At 36.0% G+C, this 27573-nt stretch overlaps 1 protein-coding gene across 8 annotated transcripts in view; it reads left to right on the plus strand.

The window, feature by feature from the left end:
- LOC101742433 (protein kinase C and casein kinase substrate in neurons protein 1) overlaps window positions 1–27573 on the plus strand; it is a 104283-nt gene that overhangs the window by 25194 nt on the left and 51516 nt on the right. Inside the window, exons 1-4 of one of the 8 annotated variants that reach the window (XM_021352105.3) lie at window positions 6054–6126; window positions 7202–7513; window positions 18582–18826; window positions 23224–23372. In XM_021352105.3, the coding sequence (XP_021207780.1) occupies window positions 7446–7513; window positions 18582–18826; window positions 23224–23372 (462 nt within the window). In that variant the 5' untranslated portion in view covers window positions 6054–6126; window positions 7202–7445. Of the gene's footprint in view, window positions 1–5844; window positions 7514–18581; window positions 18827–23223; window positions 23373–27573 lie in introns of those variants that run through there. The other 7 variants (XM_062672071.1, XM_062672072.1, XM_062672070.1 and 4 more) reach the window with 7 other exon arrangements.

The following is a 27573-nucleotide window of genomic DNA, read 5'->3' on the forward strand; positions in this document are numbered from 1 at the left end:
GTTATACATTGAAGCTTTTATTGCGTTGATCGAACCCCCCTGCAGCTTCTAACAAACACGAATGGATACCATAAGAAGGTATTGTACGATAAATTAAGGTGAACTTAGCGGGAGGGCATGAGACACGGTAGGAGTTGAGCGATCGTCTCGCACTCCTTGAGGCAGGTCGGAACTACATTCCACGTCATAGACTAAAACTTAATGCAGACGGTTCTACGAATTAATAATATTTAAAATTAAAATGTTTGGATCAACAGAACGTACTTAATATTGTTTGACATGGCTAAGTTTTGAATTTTTCTGCAAAATGTCATTATTGGCAATAAATGACCTAATATTAAAAAAAAAAAACTGATATTTAAAAAAAAAAGACATGCCCGCTGAGTTTCTTGCCAATTCTTCTCAGGACGGAGGCTAGTTTTTGTGAATTGGCGGTAGTTCTTTTGACGTTCAACAAGTATGTACTTTCATTTATGTTGAATAAATTTTTTTTGATTTGATTTGATTTGATCAAGTTGTCTAAGAGCCTAAGAGTAGTATTCAAACTTTAAATTACTTAATTATAAAATTCAATAAGATATTTACGAATCGACTTTTGAAATCAGTAATTAATATTTAAGTTCAAATATACTAGCTGTGTATCAAATTTCTGGAGCCCTCCAGATTCATAAAACATTTGATAGGATTGTCGACAGCGATCTAATTAGCGGATCATCCTGATGTATAATGACAATACCTTCCAATTAGTCGGGACGCTAATTAAAAGAGTTTGACCTGACCTGTCTTAATTAATTGTACGAATTGCGAATACCACCGGAAAAAAAAAACAAAACGACCTTCAGACTTTCTTTTCATAACTTTAAATCTGTTTGATATAAATTTATATTATTTTTGATAGTGACCTTTTTTTTTTTTTATCGCTGGGGAATCCATTTACGGATACCCGGTCGAGATGGGTAGATATAGAGACCTATGAGACTGTGTAAACCTCGCATAAAGTAAACAATGAGATTAATATAATTAGCTTTGTTAACAATGACCTACCTTAGAACTCGTTAATACGTACCACAATAATTGCAAAAATATTTAAATATACAATAATTGTAATAATGGCGTGAATATTCTTCAAACTTTTCCACAAGAAGAATGCTATTTTAAAATAAGAACAAAGTCACTACCTTTTTTTAACCTTGGCGGTAATCTATAATATACAAATAATTACAAATACTTTGATTTAACCGGCTCTTACCGCGACTTTAAATTTGATTAAGTTACTTACTTATCAGTAACTTAATCACATTCAAAGCCGTCTCAAACGAAAGACGTTTAGAAAACGTCTTAATAAGCCATAAAAATAGATCAAAGTTCTCTTAAAAATACTTCACGATTAGCTGTAGGTTATTAACTGCATTGCTCACTAGTTTTAATAACCAGACACTTAGGACCAGAAATAATGACTTATTTGGAACAAAATCATAAAACAATACCATTTAAAATAAACCTTGTTATACAAATTTAAAATTATGGTAAATGACAATATGTATAGTTAGTTTGAACATGGAAATATCTGGATGAGTGGATGTGTAGCGGATACACCTCGCTATATCTCTTGTACGCCCGCGCTGCAATGACGATGACGTCATCCATCCTTAATATCATATCATAATTTGCATCCTTTTTTTTATTATTAGAAAATTTTCACCATCATCTTATATAGTTTTTTTTTTTCGGGCCAGTGGCCGAACTTCCTGCGAGGTTCCCGCGTCTAGGTGGCGCGCGGGGTATGTGGGACTTGACGGTCTGCAAGGTGTTGGGAGCAGACCGCGGGCCCAAGGAATTTTAGGGCCCTACCACACTAAACGACTCCCCTGCACTCTTACACCCGACGTCCGATCTCCCCGTGACCATCACCGGGAGGAGACTGCTTTCTCATAGGGGCCGGAGCTCGACGAACGCCCTCCTCCGACCCTCCATCTTATAAAGCTAATGCAACCTCATACGATATTATTCAGTATCAAGCAACTTCATTCGAACACTAGCCAAAAATTAAATTATTTATTTCATTATCGTTTATCAATCAATGAAGTCGAATGTTTTTTTTTTGTAGTTCCCAACTTTACTTCCGATGCGTATCCGCGCGGCGGTTTCAGCGTGACCACATAGGCGTAACCGTTCCGATCTCTAATTTCACTATCGAATCTCGGAGTTTCAATTACTTTAAGCCGCGTACTTTGTTTGGCTTCCACCGTGACATAATTACGTTTTATTGAATGAAAACTTATTATTACTCAACTTAAACATATTAACATGACTCATTATGATATACCTATTATATATTAAACAGTAAAATCAATAAAGTCTATTGACGAGTGTTGCAATATTCTGTAACCACTATTATCCCAGTTGTCTTTGAAATGGAAAGAATTACTGTAAAAACTGTTGTCGGTTTTTGTCAATAAATAATTTCAAACGTTGTAATGAAATTTTTAGATTTCGGCTCGACTGTTTTGATAGCTTAGTTGACCTTGCTGCGATGGTGACAGTCACAAGGATGACATCAGATCATCTAAGATGACATCTAGACATAATTTAAATATAGGCAGCGTGATTATCAATAAATATATGCGGCGCCCAAAAATTCAGATAAAATGAGAGAGATATAGTCGGAGGTCAAGAACAATGCGTGGAAGTTAGCTGTTTGAAGTTCCTAACGAAACCTTGGCCCGTAGCTTCCTAAGCGCCTCATACCCAGCCAGCGTGACCGCTTAAGATATACCTCTCTGATAACCATATATCTTCAAAGCCAAATTAGCTTAATACCTAAACAGTAGGCTCTTTGTTTAGTGGCCAAGCATTTGTTTTATCGTTTTACCAAATCCGGCTTCTCGTGTTCATTAATCAAAACTACAAATATTCTGAAATTATTAGTTCGTACTACTACTTTTGACTGGTGGTAGGACCACCACCCCGCCTCTTTCTGCCGTGAAGCAGTAATGCATTTCGGTTTCAAGGGTGGGGCAACCGTTGTACCTATACATGAGACCTTAGAACTTAAATCTCAAGGTGGGTGGCGCATTTACGTCGTAGATGTCTATGGGCTCCAGTAACCACTTAACACCAGGTGGGCTGCGGCTCGTCCACCCATCTAAACCATAAAAAAAATAAAAAAATATAGACGTTCGATTTGTGTTTGAATTGTGTGACGTAAATGTTATTTTGTGTGGACAGCCGGGCAGCAGGCTCGCGTCCCACATGTTTTATGTCATATCCACAGACAGCCGTTTCGGACACACCACCCGGCAACCCACGGAGCTGATATGTAATTGAGAATTTGAGAGCGTGTCCATTTTAATAACGTGGAAAAAAATAGAATTGAATCGCGTAACATCGGATGCTGGTTGCATGTTTTTATTTATTTTATTGCATGGATGGATGGACAAGCTCGCGGCCCACCTGCTGTTAAGTGGTCATTTCGGCCAAAACGCACCGCTTCATGGTAGAATTAGGCAGGTTCTGTCAGTAAATGCATATGTTACACGTAAGCAGTCTTATTGCATCTTTTTCATTACGCAATAACCTTGTTAGATCATGTACTCATGACTAAAAACTGTAGATTCTAAAATTTCAAAGAATTATAAAGCTATTTACACATTTATCAATACGTGTAATATTCTGTACGTGTACAATACAGTCAAATTTCAGAGTTGAATTTAGTAAAACTAATTTAAAACAAGCAAAATATGTAATTTAAGAAAAAGGTGTTACGATGTGATTCTGTTTTTTTACAGTAGTGTTGTTGTTAATCGTTAAAAATCGGTAAAAATTTGCATAATCTAATTTAACCTTTAGACACATCTTGTAAGACTCATGAAGTGATTTCATTATGACTATTTTCTTTCTGACTAATCGGTTAATAGTCGATGAGATTTGCGTGTTTCAAGATTTTATATTATTTCTGAATAGTTTTGTATGTAACAGCAAAAACAATAAAAGTTTTTTTTTCATTCTTACAGCCAATTTAAATTTACTGAATAATGCGGACTTTTTGGCGGGAAAGCGAGGAGTGAAGTTGTATAATTTGTTTTATTTTGTCTATTTAGTGTTTCTTCGGGTTTAAATGTTATGTTAACATTACTTCAATTATAAATTGGTTGCTATAAGAAATGTTCATTATATTCTCACAACACGACGGAATAATAGTTCAACTGATACCAAACAGCTTTCATTACATAAATCTAATGCTCACTCTAGACAATCCATAACAGCTCAGACCATAGCACTATCCCTTTCATACACAGTACAAAACTGAAGATGAAAGAGAATAAGGTATATCTAAACACTGTTCATCGGAAAGTTGAGGCCCATGAGAATATGTTTTATGACTTTAACACATGGATGTTTATGTGTTTTCGTCACGAGCGCTGAGTGCAGTTAAATAAATTTTGTTAAAGCATTGCACAACATCATTGCTCAAGTAACCAATAAATATCCAAATATACTAAACTTAAAAACGGCTCTACTCGATTTTTTTGTATTTTGTAGACGTTTCTCAAACGGAAAAGCTAATGTGCAACGTACTTGACTTGACATCTATAGCAAATTGTAAATGTGATCGCCTACCCTCAGAGGTTTTGAAATTCCATTGAATTAAAATAGCGGATATACTATAAATGCTACCAGTGTTGACGGGAAGATTTTAATAGGATAGTGAGGTGAGGATTCAGAAAGGAATTTAGTGAGGACTTTAGAAAATATTGAAAGACAGCAATAGTATTAAAATATTTATAGAAGCGGAGGTCGTGTCCGTTTCTTCTAATTCAGAACCAGATAGACTTTTCTATATGCTTACGATAGCAGAGGAACATGACTGAAACACAATTGCCATCTTAAATGATGTCACTGGCCACCTATCGTGAAAATTCGTGAATATATGTAACCTCTATACGATTAATCTTAAAAGAGGTTAATATGATATAAAGATGACATAAATAGAATTTCGAATATTGAAACATAAAAAGCATTAGAAAGAACATTAGACATATAAAAAGCATTTTTGCAATATTAAAATATAAAAAGACTATCGACCCGCCCTCGCTTCGCTTCGGAAACATTAAAACACATATGAAACCCAAAAAAATAAATAAATAAAAATAAAAAAAAGTAACCTATGTTCATCAGGGATAATGTCGGCTTCTAATGGAAAAAGAATTTTTCAAATCGGTCCAGTAGTTTCGGAGCCTATTCGAAACAAACAAACAAACAAATCTTTCCTCTTTATAATATTAGTATAGATATAAAAATAGTGGTGAAGCAATAGCTTTAAATGTTGTTTCTCTTTATAAGAGCAACTCAATTTGTGCTATAGTTTTACGAAGCTAAACTGTATTTTGATATAAATAAATAAATACATTATATATATACATGCTTGTGGTTAGTTTAGTTTAAAGAAGTTTTAATAAGAGGCCTGAGCGGTAGGTAACTTGTCCATGATTATCAGCAACCAGGTAATTTAGTATGATTCTCATAAATGTTTATAATTAGATCTTTGAAATTTTGTCAACTCTTGCATTCTTTAATTCATTCATTTCATTATTCTCTCGTATAACGTTATACAACTTTAGTATTCGATAATTCCGTAACAGAAGAATCTCAGTAATAATAGTAATAATTTACTGTGTAGAACATAATAAAATAACAAAACAAAACGCTACCATTCACCACTTAGTAAAAAAATGCATTTGTCCAAAATGAAATCCCCTAGTAGACTGTTAATTGCTAGTGTCTAGAATAATTTCATCTCATAATTTTGGCAAAACGTTTCACATACATAACTTGGTCGTTTTTTCATTTGATATTCCGCAATTGCTGACACAATACAGTCTGTGTGAAACACACGGTACCAACGCCTTTGACTCGGCTCACACTACAAGGTCGCCTGTGACAATCGAAAACATTGGATTTTCCACCAATTCTCATGTCATTAAAGTCTAAAATTCAATCGGATCGTTCTCAACGTCAGCATTTTATTTGCCTGTATCATTCTAGACTAATTTCTGACATTTTTGGTGTTCGCGTTCAGTCGTGTTTTGTTTCTCGTAGACAATCGTTTTCACAGTGAAATCTCAGGTAGTTTTATCGTAACAATAATGTCGCTTTGTCCTCTATTTGTTCTCTTGGCACGTCATTTAATATTTAACGTTTTATTCTTACAAGTTGTGTAAATAAAAAAATGTAGGCTATCATTGGAATTGCGCTTCGAGTTGTGTTTTTTTTTTAATATGTCAGCAAAGCCTAATAGTGTCTTGTGATGTGTTTGTTTTTAGTTAATTCGCCCGTGTCATGCTTAATTCTGTAGTTGAAGGGCTGAAGGAGTCTTACCAAGATTAGTTTTCGACTAAATTTTCAGTTTGTTCAGGTTTTACGTCGTAAAGATTACGACAGATGATAAACTGTGATGTATTATTCATTGACCTTGTAGTGCAGAAGTATGGTAGCATCATACGAACCTCTCATCTCATATCATAGGTTCATATATTTAATTTACGCTTTTTCAAAGTTGTCGTCAAGTGATCACGTACTGTTTTATTCGTGTGCCCCTCAAATTGACAGCACAAGAAGCTTATAAACTAATTTACATGTAAAACAATATATCAATCGTTGCAGACGTTTCTGTTGTTAAAATAGAAACCACAGAATTGCGAATATTTTGGAAGTCTGCATATATTTCCTCAGATACGAATTATAATAATACATCGCTAATGGGCCTTACGTGTTCAATTGCAACACAGAAAAGATGCTAATCGACACAATGTGACACAGCGTTAGTGGAATTCTTAATGCCAAATTATTTTTAACATCATAAGTAGCGAAATTTGCTTATCCTGTCACAATTCAACCTTGGCTGATTGGAAATTAACCGTTGTGACATTATGACATTTAAGCCCACTGAATTTCTCGCCGGATCTTCTCAGTGGGTCGCGTTTCCGATCCGGTGGTAGATTCTGCGAAGCATTACTCTTGCTAGGGCCAGTGTTAGCAACACTCCCAGTTTGAGACCCGTGAGCTCACCTACACATCAAGGAGAAGCTGAAATAGCCTCTCAAGGATATCAGCATAGGTAGGAAAATAAATAAAAAATGACATTTGGATAATGCATCATAATCACGATTACGAACAATATCTGAATTAATATTCTGCTAAGAAATCAAGGAACGAACACGCAGCAGCGCTTTGAGCAAGCCGGATGGTCAATAAAAAATCTCAGTCAATAAAATTACAACCACGCGATACATGTCTATGAATAGAAGTGCGTTGTTTGTTTACCACTTGTTATCGCGTTTACTTGAGACGACGGCCGTGGGAGGAATCCGACGGTTTCTGAACATATGTGATTCATGTGCCACCGGGCGCGCTCATAGAAACATCGATAAACGATCCGCGCGAATATGACCAAAGTGAAGTACAGACGGACGAAGTGCAAAGGAAAATTTCATCATTTTTGTCGAAGTTTAAGGTAATATATTCTATGTTTTTTATATTTATATTTACTAACGATCACGCCACGTTAACTGGTCCCGTGTTAAGTTCGTAAAAAACTTGTGTTACAGCTATCAGATAACGGAAATAAATGTAAGATTTTTATTATACACATACACATATTTAATATACATCCATAACCCTGGAAAAGACATTTTATATTTATCATACAAATATCTTCCCTTGGCGGTATTCGAACCCGCGACCCCCTTGTGTAGTGACCATGTCACTTACCACTACACCAGACGGCCGTTTCATAGTTTTATTTTCATTCATTTCCTGTCTCGTAAATTATTATTTGAACCCCATCCGTTTCTCATTAATTTTTTGATAAACATTTTAATCCTACAAATTAATATTTCATCTTTTGCATTGACTTCATTATTAATTTAAACATAACATAAATCAAATTGTTTTAGAAAATGAAAAAAAAAAAACAGATTTATTGTTTGACATGCCTAAGTCTCGACTAAAAACGTGATAAAATGATTTAATATAAATAGCTTAGATTCGTAACATTGTTGAAGTCGCTGCGTGTATGAACATGTAATTAAGATGATCACACTAGACGGTAATTTTGCTAGACCTCGTGATGAGAATGTTAAGTTAATGTCGAGATCAAGGCTACGGATGTAAGTAGGCATGCGATTTGAAACGAATATTTATAAATCTTTGTTATTATTATTTGCGCTAAGAATACAAGTGACAATCCGTTAACGTAATTTCTAAGTTTTGAGTTGTCCTTCGATTTTAGCGATAATCATAAAACCACCTAATTCTAAACTAATCTATACATATCTATACATATAAATAAAATTGGAGTGTCTGTTTGTAATATTGAAATAACCGCTTTTTACTACATTCATATGAATATATATACGGTACATACACCAAAATAACATTTACAATTTTTGTCTGTCTGTCTGTCTGTTTGTTCCGGCTAATCTCTGGAACGGCTGGACCGATTTTGAAGAGACTTTCACTGATAGGTAGCTGATGATATAAGGAGTAACTTAGGCTACTTTTTTTTTAGACTGGCTTTGCCCCGCGGGTAACATCGCGAGACTCAGCTATTCAATAATAAAATTTAATGTTTCCGAAGCGAAGCAAGGGCGGGTCGCTAGTTGGAAATAAGGGCTGATTGCGGGAAAAAGGTCACAAGCGACAGTTATCATTGTTTCGCACTCAAATTGTTGAATCATTATTTAAGAATAAGGTTACAATGGAGGAGTTAGTAAATTATTACACGATGGCACTTGTCATTAGTTGTCGCTTCGAGAACGATTCCGAAGAAAAACAAAAACAGCTAGTGCATCACTGTAAGATAAAAAATGTATCAACAAAACGATCGTTTCTTGCAACGCCTACCCTCAATAAACTCTGGGTGGGTTTATTCATATAATAAATTATGGTTTAATCGAGTATTGAATCCAGATACCAAATAATCTAACGTAGCTCTGTTACGTTATGACGTCCAAATCTCTGAACAGATTTTGACGAAATTCGGTACGGAAGTAGTTTGAACCCTAGGAAAGAAAATATGCCTTTCATCCCACCCCTGAGGACGGGTCTCCGACAACGCAATGTTAAGTGTGATTCACGCAGGCGAAACTCCGAACGGGAAGCTAGTTATTGATATTTAATAATGTTTTCTAGAATAATAAATTAAAATTTCTGAAATAATAAATTTTTAATTTTATTTTATTGCTTAGATGGATGGACGAGCTCACAGCCCACCTGGTGTTAAGTGGTTACTGAAGCCCATAGACATCTACAACGTAAACGCGCCACCCACCTTGAGATATAAGTTCTAAGGTCTCAGTATAGTTACAACGGTTGCCCCAACCTTCAAACCGAAACGCATTACTGCTTCACGGGGGAAATAGGCTGGGCGGTGGTACCTACCAATGCGGACTCACAAGAGGTCCTACCACCAGTAAAAATATTATAATAAAGAAATACCTTGAAAAATATAGCGTAGACCCGACGACAACCCTAGAATTAGTATCTCTGCAGTATCACCTACGAAGAGAGCCAATTAAAATTGTGAGTTTTGAGAAAACGAAGGAAACGCAGTGTGTACATAATATAGTATCAAGTTGAACAGGGTGCTAGCAAATATAAAACACACAAAAGACTCGTCCATCTGCCAGTCAAATCTAGTAAAAAGCGTTTTTGTGTTGAAAACGGAAATACCTTGAGTATTTACAAGTAGCTAATTTGGTTAAAGCAATTATGTGATTCATGACGCATACCTACAGCATAAACACCAATAGTATCGTCGTAAATACGACATAAAACATAACATAATAGAATATAAAATCAATGACGATGTTGCTTTTTCGCTTCTACAGAATAATAGAATTTCTATCAATTGGAAATCCGTTATTACAATTAATTAGGCAGCGGCTTGGCTCTGCCCCTGGCATTGCTGAAGTCCATGGGCGACGGTAACCACTCCCCATCAGGTGGGTCGTATGCTCGTCTGCCTACAAGGGCAATAAAAAAAAACTAAGATCAGAAGCGTCTATAAGAAAAAGGGATTATGTATTTTACTCATTACCTAATCAAAAAATCAGTATTCGTTTGCAAATCTATGTATTAACTCATATTAAAATTTATAGTCCCGTAAACCTATTTCGAATCTGGTCTGTGGGAAGGTCTACAACAGCAGGGGCGTGTCACAACATGTCATTCCAAACAAAATCCAAACAAATTTAAATTAAACTTGTCGCAAATTATTATGTATGTCGGCACACGTCAGGGATGGCTGAGCGGTAGGTTCCGTCATCGCTCGTATCCGATTGAACTCAGTTTAGTCAATAAAACCTTTTGAATAATAATTATTGAAACTCAACACACACAACTTTCACAATGACAGGGTAAACCGACAGTTTCGTTGCATATACCGACAGACCGACTGACCGACTGACTGACTGACAGAGACTAACTGACTGAGACGGACGGAATTACTGTCTGACACGGAATGCCACGACTCTGTCCACGTACCGCCATTTTATACTGTGGCGTTACGGAGTCTACCCTTCGTTTTGTGATATTTATCAAAACAACATTTCATCATTTAAAATAATAATCAAAACCACCGTCTTAATATTACTAAAAGTCGTTATCCACGACAACTAAATGTCGTTATCCACGACACGGCCATTCTGACATGTCACACGTCCCTGTGTGACGCTCCTGCAAGGAAAACAACCTTCTGCAATATCTAACAGGTTTCGTCTCGGCCACTCCTGATTCATTCACGATTGAGGATTGGGATTCGTTTCATTACAAACCATAACGTTAGCTTTCAACAAGATCTTTAACAGACTATGATAACCTGTGTGAGTAGATAACTTAATTACCCAACTATTAGTGATACACTATACAACTGAAAAATTTCATTAATGCTCAATAAGCATTAGAAACCCGAGTTATTACAAAACAACTCAATCTGAGCAGTATTTCATCAGTATTATGTATCAACCACAAACTATCGTTACAATTACTTCCATCTAGTGAGAGTAACTCATGCCACCTATATCGAGTGACGATAACCAAATTCAAGTGCCACCTCCATCGAGTAGCTCTTGACTATTTATTGCCTCCATCCGGCAAATAAGTGGGACCTCCATCCGGTACCCAACTTCAACACAAAACACTAATGCCTCCATCCGGCAATAAAACGAACATATCACCTAAATCGAGCGAGGTGTTCAATTACCAGTCATAAATAACACTGAATACTGTTCTTTACTAATCACACAAAATAGGACAACAAAATCCTTACTTTAATCAGTCAGTTGTATCGTGGTCATTTGATCCTACATCTTCTACATCACTAGTGTCAACAAATTCGTATAGAACGCTCCTGGCCTGGCTGCCGGCGCAGCTAGTAACATTGCCACCCACATTATCATTAAAACAAATGATAAAACCAATACACATCACTTCACAATATAGAGTCAAGGTCATTAGTAGACCAACACAACAATAGTCTCCATTGAGACCCAGGTCTCCGCTGTACCAATCGATGGAGATACCTCACTGATCAGTCTCGTCAGTAGCACTACTTAGAGGCAACCTTATGTAATCATAGGTTCTATTACCAGTTAAAGCAATCTGTCTTCATTTCAACAAAATTCAACATCGAATTTTACTAAATTTCCAATGTTCTGGTCTCGTCAAAGTTAATCTCTTACTTTCAGTATCATTTTAAGTAAAAACCTTTTGGGATATGGCACGCGAACTATAAAGAATTCGAATGGGCTCGCCTCTGTTATTCTTATGGTAGAACAATTTAAAAAAAAACAAAATGTGTGCAATTCACACGTGGTAGAAGTGAAACCTTCCAAAATTAAAATACAATTATCCTAAACGTCTTAAGTAAATGTAAAATTTTGTCATTAGTAAATAATTATAAGGTAGCGCCCTCTGTGAATTCATATTTTAATTTCACGTATAATCCTAAATTAAAATTCACTACAAGAGCTTTCATACACACGTTAGTATTAAAAATCTCACAGATGGCGCTGTATTAAATAGTATGTTGTATATTTCTGTCTCATTCTTTGCTGGCTTCATCCTACACATTTTTGTATTTGTTACCAGTCGTTTTTTTTTTCGTTGCATCCGATTTGAAATCACAACGATTCTAAAGAAGTTTTCACTTCAAAAGATGTACGGCTTCTAGCACTTCTTGTCAAGAACAATTCCATGAGCTCATCGCGATCTTGGTCATCAATAACGCAAGTCTGGGCTTCGAATAAGGACACTAGATTTAAGAGTTCTATTTCGTTGAATGCTCAATCTCACTGAACCGATTAAAACAACTATCAGGTAGTACATTACATACAATAGGTAAGCAATAAACCATCGCATAGGATTTGTTCCGTACAGTTTTGAGTCAAAACAACAGAAACCTTTTATGAGAACAATCGTATAAAATTGCTGAATTATGAAGCTACTACTAATAGATTTCTTGACAAGAGAGCATTCGGCACCAGAATCCAAATAAAAATAATACGACTCACCAGATTGTTCTTATTTACCAAAAATACCGATATTACGCAGCTACCGGCACGTCGCTCCGCTCGGTCGGTGAATAGTTGACCCATCGAGCGCCGACAGACTGTGCTTGCGTCCCATATCTCGTATTGGCTGCAGCAATCACGTGTTGATTGCGACATGGTCTTCCTGATTGTACATATCCTCGTGTGATGGTTAACCTACAATCAAAAACATCCACGAGAACACTTGTTCCGCTCGATCACTCCTGACTACACTTTACGACTTATCGGAAACTTTAAAGTCATCAAAGCTTTAAACTGTTTAATACCATTTTAACCAAATCAAACAATAGGGTATACAAAGTTCACTATTCAGCAGCCAGAGCACGTACCACAGTCGTTCATCAAACTTCAAATTTACTCTGTACAAATCAGGCATAGCTTACAGAAACTCAGATCAAAGAAAACTTCCGAGTAAAAATATCTAACGCCACGGCTCTCCAGCCGACCAGCAATCGCAATTGCCCTCATGATGCGCATCCACAGCGTGGATCGCCCGTGTGCATCACCCGCTGACTACACACGATGGTCTTTACAGACCCCGACCTCCGCCAGAGCCAAACGCGCACCGCGCACCCACGGACTACTTGAGTTGCCTCAAGAGACACCGATTTCTACCGGGCTACGACTACGTAATAGCTACTGGTACGGTCGAACACAATACGGCCGATAGACTATCCTTACTCGAGTTTTCACCACAATTTAAGCTTGCTCTTCATCATCATCATTTACATCAACCTCGACTGGTATGTGTCATGCTGGCATTTTTCTTAGCCTATCATGTGGGTATTTGTAAGTACGTTTTGAATTTAAAGCTTTCAATGTGTAACGGTCACCATCCAATACTTCAACTACTTTAAACGGCCCTTTAAACTTCGTATCTAATTTCGTTTGATTACGCTCTTCGATTTAATGTGTGGACGAGCTCACAGCCCACCTTTTGTTAAGTGGTTACTGGAACCCATAGACATCCACAGCGTAAACGCACCACACACCTTGAGATAGAAGTTCTAAGGTCTCAGTATAGTTACAACCGCTGCCCCACCCTTCAAACCGAAATACACCACTGCTTCACGGCAGAAATAGGCAGGGTGATGGTACCCGTGCGGTCGATGGCACTATACGGAGCACCCGTCTGGTGCCACGTCCTTACCCACGAGAACGACGCCGTGCTGCGACGCCGGCAGCGCGCGATCGCAGTCAAAGTTATTCAAGGATACCTCACAGTCTCCTACGAGGCGGCGCGCCCTAGCGCAAGTGCAGCCGGAGCGCGGAGGCTCCAATCTCGGCAGTCCGTGCTGGAGGCGTGGTCCCGTCGTTTGGCGGACCCGTCGGCCGGCCTCCGTACCGTCGAGGCGATCTGCCCGGTTCTCGCGGACTGGGTGGGCCGCGACCGCGGAAGTCTCACCTCCGGCTACCTGTGCAGACTCACAAGACATTTTACCACCATGCAAACTTCTTACTGCAACAAATCTTACCAGCCACCACGCAAACTACAATTTTACGGGTTCCACCTCTCCTACACGATGTTACTCCCACACTGAGGAAGCCAACCGCGAACACTTGTCAAGCACGCACAAGCACGCACTTCACCGGAAAAACCTGCATCCGCCAGCGGAACCCGAACACCGCCGCATCGCCAGACACGAACGCACCGGACGTCTTATCTTACAGGTCACGATGACTTCAGATGTGTCAATTTTTCTTCCCCACGGAAACTTGCTTGCTTTCTTGTTTGCTTGCTTGCTGGAGCCCGAAGTCATCGAACGTGTAGTGTTATTGGTATTGAATCTAGTAGACTCTAAAAATTTCAGCGACTATTCACAGTCTCATGTCCTGGTTTACTGCACTAGTGCCATGTAACTCTAGCAGAAGTCAGCCGCTTAAAATAATTCTTGTCGGAACTACCCACTCGTCATGACAGATCCATTATTGCGATCGAAATTTCACTTGAGATTTGCACTTGCCTTAATTTCTTGCAATAGCTTGTTACGTGTTGTATTTCCGCTAGTAAATGCCATGTGATGAAGTCGACGGTCAAACTGGGCAACATGAGCCAGAACGTAAGATGTGACGATTTCTTCGTGGCTCAGATCTTCCATCGAGGTAACAGAGACGTTATTACATGACTTACGTATGCTGCATTCACGCTCTTGTGGCGTACCACTACTAGTATTCTGATCTGCATCATGTTTTTTTTTTGCTGTACTTCGAACATGTTCAAACACGTCACGCCAGTGAGAGTAGAGTCCTGATCCCACTTCTGATGTCGGCACACGTCAGGGATGGCTGAGCGGTAGGTTCCGTCATCGCTCGTATCCGATTGAACTCAGTTTAGTCAATAAAACCTTTTGAATAATAATTATTGAAACTCAACACACACAACTTTCACAATGACAGGGTAAACCGACAGTTTCGTTGCATATACCGACAGACCGACTGACCGACTGACTGACTGACAGAGACTCACTGACTGAGACGGACGGAATTACTGTCTGACACGGAATGCCACGACTCTGTCCACGTACCGCCATTTTATACTGTGGCGTTACGGAGTCTACCCTTCGTTTTGTGATATTTATCAAAACAACATTTCATCATTTAAAATAATAATCAAAACCACCGTCTTAATATTACTAAAAGTCGTTATCCACGACATGTAAATATCTCACCTCAACCAGCCAGTTGATAAGCCGTGCTTACAACAATTGTCAGAGTTCGGTACAAGAGCGTGTATGATGTGTTCTCAAATTCCTTTCAATCGTTACTCATGAATCGATTGTGAAATCATTCATAAAAAGCGTTAGCCTCGTAAAATATATTTTTAACATGGTCCTAAAAATTCATTTGTTTACTACGATACAAGTCGACGATCCAACGTCGTAAACATCCCGTATGCTACTATATAGTATTGACTAGCGGCCCGCTCCGGCTCCGCTCGAGTATTTAACAAAAATTTCAACGATATTTGACGTTGTTTTATTTTTTTAAATAAAAGAACACTTGTTGCGGCATAACTGTTATAGTTAGACATGTGCTGTCGCGACACTTTTTGTAAATAATAATGTATTCTACAAAGTCGTAGTACATTATTTTATCACATCTATATAGTTTTTGCAGTTTTCGCACGCGATGTATGGAATATTTTAGGTAATTTTTTACACCTTGGATTACATTATTGGAGTTTTAGTAAGGATCCCTGATTTTATTCTAAAAAGAAAGCCTATGTCACTCGGGAATAGTGTAGCTTCCAAACAGTGAAAGAATTTTTCAAATCCGTTCAGTGCCTTCGGAGCCTATTCAATACAAACAAACAAATCTTTCCTCTTTATAATATTAGTATAGAAGTATAGATGACTCGCATTCATAATAAACGTGATATTTTGAAGTAGAGAAACTTTAACAGCCGCTTCACTATTAAAATTACTATTATAAACGTTTGGATGTTAGATACCATAATGCCTCAAGTTAGTGTTGGCTACTTTTTTTATCATAATCCTCATCTTGTTTATAGGGATTGGTTGAAATAAATCTCAGATTTTTATTGAAACGGAATAAGAGTGCAAGTTTCTGAGAAAAAATATCGTAAAATTTCAAAATTCAAATCGCTTAAGTTATTATTATTAAAAAAATAAAATACAATTCCTTTTACGAAGCATTAATGTCGTGATTATGTCATAATAACTTACTTTTAAATCATTAACCTTCCGAACCGCGGTTTCACTATGTATTTATTATACATAATATCGCTTGGACCCGATGTGCGAATGAAATACCGATGACGTCAAATACTATAGACCTAAGTTTTAATCTCACCTTGAATGAACTGGATCAACACGGGATTATCTGCGTGTAGACGATAATGTCATTATTTAAATTTGTACAGCGCGTTGGTTTCGTCACCTTTGTTTTAATTATTATACATTTGAATCATGCTTAAGAATTTTTATTACAAATATTACTTAATTCTTATTCGTAACATAGCTGGTAGAATTATAATTTTAAATCAATATTAATAAATGCGATGAAGCAAAAATGTTAATTTATTTTTGTATAACTGCGTTATAGAAATAATTTTGTAAGTTCTGTATTTGTTTTATTTACTCTTATAATTGTGAAGGACTTTACTTAAAGAGGTCTTAATACTATTTTCAATTTCAAACATATTCAACTTATAGGATAGGATTTTAGTTTAGTATTATGCACCGAAGTACAACAAAATTAAATACGTTTACCAAAAATACTGATTTTGATTGGGAAACCAGAACCGAACTGCATGATGAAATGATCCAATTTACTAACTAAACTATGTACTTGGTTTTTTTTATTGCTTAGATAGGTGGACGAGCTCATAGCCCACCTGGTTGTTAAGTGGTTACTGGAGCCCATAGACATCTTCGACGTAAATGCGCTACCCACCTTGAGATATAAGTTCTAAGGTTACAAGTATAGTTACAACGGCTGCCCCACCCTTCAAACCGAAACGCATTACTGCTTCACGGCAGAAATAGACACGGTGGTGGTACCTACCAGTGCGGACTCACAAGAGGTCCTACCTATCACCAGTAATTACGCAAACTAAAATTTGCGGGTTTGATTTTTATTACACGATGTTATTCCTTCACCGCGGAAGTCAATCGTGAACATTTTTTGAGTACGTATTCGTGGAAGAAATAGTCTACGTATTTTTTCAATAATCACACATGATATAATAAACATATATTCGGAAAATTTAGTGACATGTACAGCACTCTCTCAACTTTATTCTAAACACCAGCGTGTTCCACCTCACCACTCGTATGAGATAATAAAAAATATATTAATTTTAATACCTATCAAATTAATCATCGACCGTGAAATAAAAGGAAAATGAAAGGAAATAATAGGTACCTATGTAGTTATGTATATATATAAATAGGTAATAATAGGTACTTATTAAAATAAGTAAAGATAAAATATTACTATTACTGGTACTATCTGGGTAAACCCAGTTAACGTTTATAACATATAAGTATACATTGCATACACATAGGTAGTTGGTAGATAATATTTTAGTATTTAAAATTGAATTAATGTTTGTCTCGTGTCACCCGGCTGATTCATTGTCCTGTCTAACGGACAATAGCTGAGAAGGCTGCAATGTCACCATAAATACATTTCAATCATTATAATTTGTGTTATACCCGAATAAAGAAAAATTCTTAATTTAAATCTAAACATGTATCCGTTTATTTGTGTAATAATAAACTATTTCTATTGATAATCGATTATTACGAATTGACGAATTTATAATTGATTCTGTGAATTGACTAAAATCGAATTTTTGTAATTAAGATTTCAATTCTACTTTTCACCATTTAAATGATAATAATATAATGTGTCTTATATAGCTTCAACTAGTTTTAAATTTACTTTTTTAGTATTTGAAAAAACAGATGTTTTATTTGTGTTTTGAAAGAGTTTTCCCCCTACTCATTTGCTTGAAGCCTCGGGAATTTGTTCAAATATTTTTTTTAAATGTACATGACTTAGTCTGGGTAGTCAGATGTTTTTAAATTCAAATTTTGAATTAAAGGAAACTAACAATATTAATAGTTGAAAAAGGACGTAAATTGATTAGATGATAAAATTTAATGAAAAACATATCTCTATGGTAGCAGTCGATATCGTTGGACTAGGTGGACTATTTTATTTCCGTTTATTTTTTGTCACAAACAGTCATTTGAAGGGCTAGCACAGCCGTTATACAACACAATTTAGATTCAATCCTCATGTCTCAAAGTTCATAGATTCCGATAACCACTTATTTGGAAAATAAACTAAAGAATATTTTGTAAAACAACAGTTTCGTTTAATAATATTTATGACTAGTAAAAGAAAAAGAAAAAGAAGATGTTCATACGTACCATTTATATACATAACTACATCTTTATAGAAAAAACATTTGTTAAAAAAACTTCTCTTTTGTTCCAGAGGGGCGGTGTGTGAGTGTCGCACCGCCATGTCGCACCACAGCGACGAGCATGCGTTGCTCACAACCACTTCCGACTCGTTCTGGGAGCCTGGTAACTACAAGAGGACCACCAAGAGAGTAGACGATGGACATCGACTGTGCAGCGAACTTCAAACCCTGGTCCAAGAGCGTGCCGATATCGAGAAAGCGTACGCGAAAAGCCTCAGAGGATGGGCTAAGAAATGGAATGATTTGATCGAAAAGGGTACGTATTCGTTAGTGGCTAATACAATTCTTAAACAGGTTGATTTCAATAAAAAATTCTAGTCCTAAAAACACTTAAATTTAATTGAATATGCAATTTCGAAAAGGCCACATTTCTGAAAATGTAAAATGTTCAGGAAATGAAAAAAAAACTGTTTATTTTCTAAAGCAGTGTAAAATTTAAAATATTAACTTTTGAGATATATTTTAGTGTTAATTAGCAATTGAAAATTACTGGAATTATTATAAAATGAGTGTAGGTAAGCCTCAAAACTACATGTACAGATATGAAAAAACGTCTTTGACAAAATATGCGACATGTGCCCTTTTCGAAATTGCATATTCAATTTAAACGAATACAAGAACAAAAGCCGACCAGGTGGTAAACAGTAAAATCGCTTTGCACAACCAAAAATGTGAACAATAATATTAAACAAAAACCAAAAATAGAATGTTATGAAATTCTCATACTTGTAATAGACAGAATACTCCGTGCTTTATTGATAAATGGATCTCTGAGTACGCCAGAATCGATTGAAGATGAATGCTTTAAGAAACAAATCAAAGGAAACTTGTTATATAAGTATTCACGCTCCACATTTCGATTTTCTCCTCTTTGGTGTTCTCTTTATCGTTATACGTTTTCTATAAAAAACGAAGACTATACAACGTGTCTCAAAATTGAACGATAAGCCGGTACCGGTGTATGGTCGGATCAATAACTACACATGGAAAAAAAAACCAGGTCTTTTTTTTTTCAAAGTTACATAATTTTTTTTTTAATGTTGTAATGTGATACCCTATACCCTATGATTACGTACAGTGGCTACAATTTTTTTTTATTGCCCTTGTAGGCAGACGAGCATACGGCCCACCTGATGGTGAGTGGTTACCGTCGCCCATGGACTTCAGCAATGCCAGGGGCAGAGCCAAGCCGCTGCCTACCGCTACAAATGTGAACATATGTCCACATTTCTTTGTATTAGCTACCTATTATAAGTAACATAACTATTAATTGCAGTTCCAAATAGGACCAAAATATTCGTAGTTTTTAATATAAAAATAAAATAAACAATCTATTTCTTGAAATTTTAGAATATTTTAACTTTTAATCAACTTCAATATGATGTGTAAAAAAAATTGTATGAAATGTACTATGGCATGGCATTACATACCCTCTTACACATATCGTCTTTTACACAATCCATCATTTTTTTCTTATATCTACCTCTTCCTCTACGTTACAGTTATAATGGAAGATTTAATTTAGCTCTACAAATCAAAGTTTTTATTTTTTATTACACGTTGAATAATATGTCAATATAAAAAAACGCGTCTTAGTATTTACTTACAGCACTTTCCCATCGCATCCCAAACCAATACCAGTTCAATACTAGGAAGCGTATGTTTATTCCCAACAAGAAGTGGCACGACCAGCCTGACCGCATACCTCGACATCTCAAATACCGTCTCCATTTCCCGAACCGTTACGATTATAATCGTAAAGCTATCGGCGGTCATAGCGAAGAAGTAAAAAACTACGTTAGAGTTGCGAAAAACTGGAAAAGTTAACCAATTTGTTTTTAATATTACAAAACACAATAAATATACTAATAATTTTTTTCCTCATTCCTATTAGACCAGTAAAGTTAATTTTTTTTTTTCAAATTTAATCTTAATCTTTTTATGCAAAAATCAATCAGCTAGGTTTCCATTTAAAATTTTCATTATATGACAAATTCCAATTGGACTATCACTGCTCCAAAAATATTTAATACATCCATTTAAATGAGTAAGATATCGTTACTTTACCGTTTTTGGACACATTCTCTAGACGATTTACGACCGTCTTGTTGGATATATGTGATGTAAACGCCTCGCCTTGTCTCACTGCACAACCATAGTTGTAATGCGGTGAGAGCAAGTCTCAAATTACTTATTAAAATTAACTACAATAATATTTGCCGTGAAACGATTACAATACATTAGGCCGTAAATAATTGCGTGAACACGCGACAAATTGTAAAACAACAATTATCACCTGTATTTTACCACAAACTCAAATCGATGCCAAAGGCGATAAACGTGCAACCTTGCTTTAACTGGGTTACCCAATTCACGGGCTGATTTTAGAATCGATTGTGATCGAATATAACGATAAAAATTATAATCAATTCGCGTGATTATGCATGCCATTGATAAACTATTTCGAAGGAACATAAACAGTTAATCAAAACGCAGAAGCACCAAGCGTTGCTGCAACAATTTCGTAATGAAATTATAGATATAACAATTTTGTCTAACCATCAGTTGCTTAATTTTGGAAGATTCATAATAGGAATCAGTTACATTCACTTTTTAAATTACCATTTTTCAATTGTTGCATAACAAAACGAATCCTGAATAAAAAGTCACAATGAAATGGAAAGTCAATTAAGAATTCCAAGGATCGTAACTTTTCTATAATCGATCGTCTCGTATTCGATACACGGAATCGAATTCGTCTTACGAATCGTTATATCGGCAACCGGGCAATGAGTACGTGTCTGAAAGCAAGTTTTTCGCTTTAGCATTGGTAGTTAAAAAACTGAAAGTGTCCCGATTGGTGCTTACGGAATTTAAAATGGGCGGTATGGTAATTGGTCATCCTTTTTCAACCGGATTAAGTAACAGTATACGAATACGAGTCGTATAAGTGTAATTGGTTATGAAATGATCACTTGCGAAAATGGCCCGGCCTTCAGGCTTCTTGATGAGACCGGTTTGTTTTGTATTTGAAATACGTTACGGAACTATCTTTTTTTGACAGAAACAAATATCAAACAGGCACCCGAGATGATATACTTATAATGTTAGTGGTTACTTAATGAATAAGGGAACTGAAAATCTAGTAAAGCAAATAAAGAAGGGTGACAAAATTTCAATGGAAAATGTGAGGTTTAAAAGTGTGTCAGATTGCGTAAAATTAAGTTGACAGAACGTGTGATCATGTGAAATTGTGCATAAAATTATGAACACGTTAGGGTGTTTTAGTCCGAAACACCGCTAGCATGGGAGATTCAGAAATTATGAATTGTCTAAGTAAACAAGCTGGTGCGTCGCCAGATGATGAGCAATCACTATACCCCATGGCCACCATATTGTGAATCGCCACGCAAAGCACCTTCACAAATAAGGTCAAAATTTAATTACAATAGAATAAAGTATCTTGTCATGCCTTGAAACTAGTACTTGGATTTGTTTTTTGTTTGCGAGTGAAATAGACTTACCCGTGCGGGTCTTAAAATATCTTCTGAGGCTTTATAGGGTAAATAGTTTGCTGTTACAATTTTGTGGCAATTAAAAGCATTGTTATATGTTTAACTTATCTTAAGCTAAGTTTATTTTGTCTGGGTTTTGCAATTCAATTTAAAAATTATTTAACAAATAGTTTAATTACTAATTCAGATGGAAACAAGGTTAACATTATTTAAATATGTTTTTTTTTTAAAAATAATTATATGTTTTGGAATATGCAGTTTAATAGTCTCTAAATGAACTGCAATAAAGTCATCAAAATGTTACAATATATACATTACATTTTTCTTCGATTCGCTATCCGCCTCCTCTCCGTAATATTTACGAACTTTAGAGAAAATTACTTGCGGAGTCCCCAGTGCGGCCGTTCAGCATTTAATTACTCCAGCAGCCATTAATTTTCAGTAAAGTTTTATATTTTAGACTGAACGCGCCTGAATTTAAGAATCGATTTTGAATACACCTGATTCAATTTACATAACTCGACCACTTCCCGTGATACAATAACCACAGTGGCTAGTTTGGCTAGCCCCTTAGGTTACTAAATGTAGTAGTAATGAAGAATTTAGTAGTAAAAATAATAATGAAATAGTAAAATTTATATCTTGAAATTTTCCAACTGGTAATTTAAGGCGTAGTTATAGTGACGTGAAGTAGTATACGTAGCACCATCCGGTCACGAAGTATTCAGGTTTAAAAGGTGGGACAGTCGCTACACTTCAATGGATATTTGTACCTTAACGTCTCAAGTTGGGCGACATCGTTCACTTTCCGTTAACTTGGACTGTGAAGATTTGACTGGTTACTAGTGATAGGATGTAAGATGAATCCAATCATACATGATGTACGCGATCCTGTCTGTTTTATTGTTAATAGTAGTTTTCCCGAACAACGTTATGGAGATTTAAATTCTGCTACAATTACCAGAACTCATCATGTGTGTGTGTAAATTTTCTTCATGCGTTCACACACAAGCTGTCCCAACTCATTATTAGTTCGTAGTGTAGTTAATAGTATTGTGACAAAAGCTTTTAGTTTGTAAAATACTAATAATAATAATAATAATGATGAGTCAGTTGTTAAAACGTAATTTTTCTGCAGGACCAGAATACGGCACAATGGAAGCTGCTTGGAAGGGTAGCATGGTGGAAGCGGAACGACTTTCAGACCTCCACCTCAGCGTCAGGGATAGGCTGGTGAACGACGTTATGGCACAGATAAAGAACTGGCAGAAGGAAACTTATCATAAGGTGAGTTATAGTGTACATAGAATTAAGACATTAAGAATTTCATTATCGAATCATTGACCTGTTGAATCAGCGAAATGCATGATGCCACTGCGCCACAAGCGCATATAAATCTGCATAAATTAAAAACCCTCGTTCGATGAATCTAGCATGACCCCTCGAGGTCACTAGAATAAGTAGGAAAAAATATATATGCGAGTATTAAAAAGATACTTGTTTAATTTATGAGTACAACTTGTTTACTTTTCACTGTATGTTAGTAGAGTCTGATTAGATTACATTTCGCAATGCAGATGAATTTTAGCTCAAATTTACAGCGAGGTATTCATTTACATCAACGCTGTTCTTTAATAAAAATCTTGTCAATAAACATTTTTAAAACTCTAGCTGGTAGTATTATTAATCGAATGTCTTTTGCATTGACAGTCAGCTCTAAATGTCATAGAGGAAAAAAAACACAGTACAAATTAGGGTTGATTAGTGTAGGTGTGGAGCTCATTGTCCACCGGAACCTAAATGGTATATCATCAATAGGAGATCAATTATCCTGCGGACAGAATGGAAAGCAGTCGACGTCGCCCAAAACACTTCATTTCGGATCCTCCCGGCCCACTAACGGTGCTTTTAGGACCTCAAGCATCGGTCATCGTTCTCGTCGAACCCGTCGCTTGCGACGAAGGGCTCGACGAGTAAATTAACCCACAGACAGAGCCCACTGAGTTTCTCGCCGTATCTTCTCAGTGAGTCGCGTTTCGGATCCAGTGATAGATTCTGCGAAGCACGGCTCTTCCTAGGGTTCGTGTTGGCAACGTCATCAGGTTTGAGTCCCGTGAGCTCACCTACTAGTTAAGATTACGCTGAAATAGCCTCTCAAGGCTATCAGCTTAGGTAGGAAAAAAAAGCCCTCAACTGCATTGTAACGCCTTCTGGCAGAATGTGGCAGGCAATCACACCACCATCCACGTGACGGAAACAAGAAAAGAGATTCTCAGTACATCTGTAAATATCTGAATTGCAAAAGTCTATCTTATAGTGCTGCTTAGCTGTCACAGGAGACGAGCTTTGCTACAAAGCTACCACTTACCCACTTTACATCTAAACAACTGCCGATTCGCTCAATGGGTTACACACATATCAGCAGCTGTCACTAAAAATACGTAAAATGTACTTATCAGGGAGTGTACCAGGGCCGGTAATGTAACGAATATCACAATATACGGTTACAGCTCTGTCGCTTGGATCGTTGCCAAATGTTTACTGCGATAATTACTGTTAATATAATGTTCTGTCAAATATTGAGAGACTGATAGATGCGATGTGGTAAATGATAAAAAACTTGAATTGCGAAAGTATATTTTCAGGTTTTTTTTATGGTATGCATTTAACGTCTTTTGGTTGTTATGAGCACACATGGATTGATATAAATGACATTTCTTCAACGGTCAGAGATAATGCAATCTTTTTTATTGTAAACGTTTCCTTTAAGATTTCAACTACATATTTCTATCTTAACAATTCGCATTTTTATTTGCTAATGGTCACCTATTGTTCGCTTAAAGTGCAAACAAATTGCTATTCAAATTTAAACCAGACGTTCATTCATTGTGCAAACTTTTGGCATACACAGAAAATATAAACTCTCTTCTAATACATTATGTAAACATTTGAACTTTACATGCATACGATACACAAAGAGAAAATACCTTTCTAAGACAACTATTTAAAATTATAATCACTACGATAATAAAATTACGCTGGACAGAATAAATACGTATTATATAAACTAAAGAGTGAACTTATTAATAAATTCACTGCAACATTTCTAATTAACTATGTGACGTGAAAAAATAGTTTTATTATTTTATATAAAATTTTAATATCTTGAATATTTTCTCAAAGAAATTATTTCTTTGTCTTGTATAACAGACCTTCTCGTGATGTAATTTGTTTTCCCTCTTTCGCTGTAAACAAGAACTAAAGATTGCTTAATAGGTGAAAATTGATAGAAACAAGATAACATGAAAACAGATTGGGACAGTGTAAAGAAAAAAATGTCATAGTGATAATTTGCTTACTACAGACATGAAATAAATGGAACTAGTTTATGTTGTGTAGTAGTTAGTGATCGCCAATATTCGATCGCACGTCCTGCCTGACCGATTATCCTAAGTATCCAAAACTGTATAGAAAATTAAACAATATCGGAGAACATAATTGGGGAAGTATTCAAATTAAATTGCCCTCTACCCAGAAACGTCTTCTTTATACAGAATATCGTTTTCGTAGTCCAATTTGCAGTTTAAATTTGATTGTCGTCATTACGATAAAAAATTAATCAAAGTTAATTTACGCAGAATAATTCAGAAATATTTGTTTCTATTTACGTTTATCTATCTTCTTCTATATATATAAAAATGAATTGCTGTTCGTTAGTCTCGCTAAAACTCGAAAACAGCTGGACCGATTTGGCTAATTTTGGTCTTGAATTATTTGTGGAAGTCCAGAGAAGGTTTAAAAGGTAGATAAATCAATGAAAATGTTCGGAATTAAATAAAAATAACACTTTTGTTTTACCTTTGATGTGTTTTAAGTTTATTTTATACAAAAGTTTAGGTCTTTTATTTATTGATTGAGGCACTACGAAGTCTGCCGGGTCAGCCAGTTCATCTAATAAAAAAGTTTAAAATCTGTCTAACACAGTGATTACGGTGCCGTTAATAGTATTTTATGAGAGGCTACCTTTATAGAATTTCTCGTAATTATTTTTCTGACGTTTTCTCTGTGTTTCTACTGTTTGCTCCGTTCTATGTAAATTTTCTTGAAACATGCTCATTATAATATAAGGGTCCGTAAATAGCTTTTTCGCTGTTTGCCGAAATAATACCCTTTTTTGCGGCCCAAAGACCTGTCCAACTTCACCAGAACAGGGATTATGTTGTCCATCCCATGAAAATTAGTAGATATTCGACACTTATCCATCGCACATTACTCGTCCTGCTATTTAAAATATTAAAATGTATACTTGCTGTAGATTTTACAGTATCGTAATTTTAACTCAAACTTAAATCACATTTCATCCGCAATGCTTTTATAATAATTTTTTGTAGTGCCATGATAGATTCTGCTAAAAGGCCTTGAAGACAAAAATGTAAGATGTCGTATGTACCCTCTATAGTTTATTTATATACAGAAGCAGTATAGAATTGAAACACGTGCGATATATTCAGCACAAACATGGTATCTCATGAATAATACACGTCTCGAACTACGGTCCATCGCAGGTAGACAGGCGGAAACGTGACCTAAGTCCCAACTTCGTCGCTGTAAGACGTACTCTAATAATAAATTTTATTTGCATTCAACCTATCTCGACTTTGGAACTAGATGAATAAATAGTTTTGATTATGATGATTCTGCCATCCTTATTTTTTTAATTAGGGTTGCGCACTATTAAAATACTAATCGTTATGTTTTGCTAAGTTGAGCTGATTACGTGAGAAGAGATATTGTAACACATAAAAATAAATTACCAAATCCCCACATAATGAGAATGCTGTCACCCATCTTGAAACTAGCGGTTCAAGGTTCTATTTAATTTAATAGCCATTGTCCCCACCCTTCTATAGCTACTTTTAATAATATGAATGTTTTACGACAAAGGTACGGTAGATCTAAAAAATGAACGCATAGTTAAAAAAATCTGCTTTTAATATGTCAATATCTGCTAATGTAAGCCGATGTTTTTTTCTTACATCGAATTGATTACTAAACCACAATAAAAAAGCATTTAATTATATTATAAGGTGGGTATAACGCATTTACGAGTGTACGATGTTATTGAAATTTTTCTTCCAATAGAATTGACTCGATGTTAATACGCAATACTCTAATCGAATGCAAATATTAACGGCGTCGCTCCTTTATGGATCACATAAAATTAATATTGAATGTGCCAAGGGTGAGTGATGACATCGATTATTTACATTATTCATGTTTTTAGAGTGTCAAGACGTAGGTACATTATTCATGTTTTAAGATTGTCAAGACGCGTCTACGTTAAATGATTGATAAACTTTTCATTTAGTACGTACTTCTGGTTAATGAGCAAAGATCGTCGAAGTAGGCAGCGGCTTGGCTCTGCCCCTGGCATTGCTGAAGTCCATGGGCGACGGTAACCACTCACCATCAGGTGGGCCGCATGCCC

Source organism: Bombyx mori, chromosome 14, assembly GCF_030269925.1.
Source record: "Bombyx mori chromosome 14, ASM3026992v2".
In the NCBI taxonomy this organism is placed as follows: domain Eukaryota; kingdom Metazoa; phylum Arthropoda; class Insecta; order Lepidoptera; family Bombycidae; genus Bombyx; species Bombyx mori.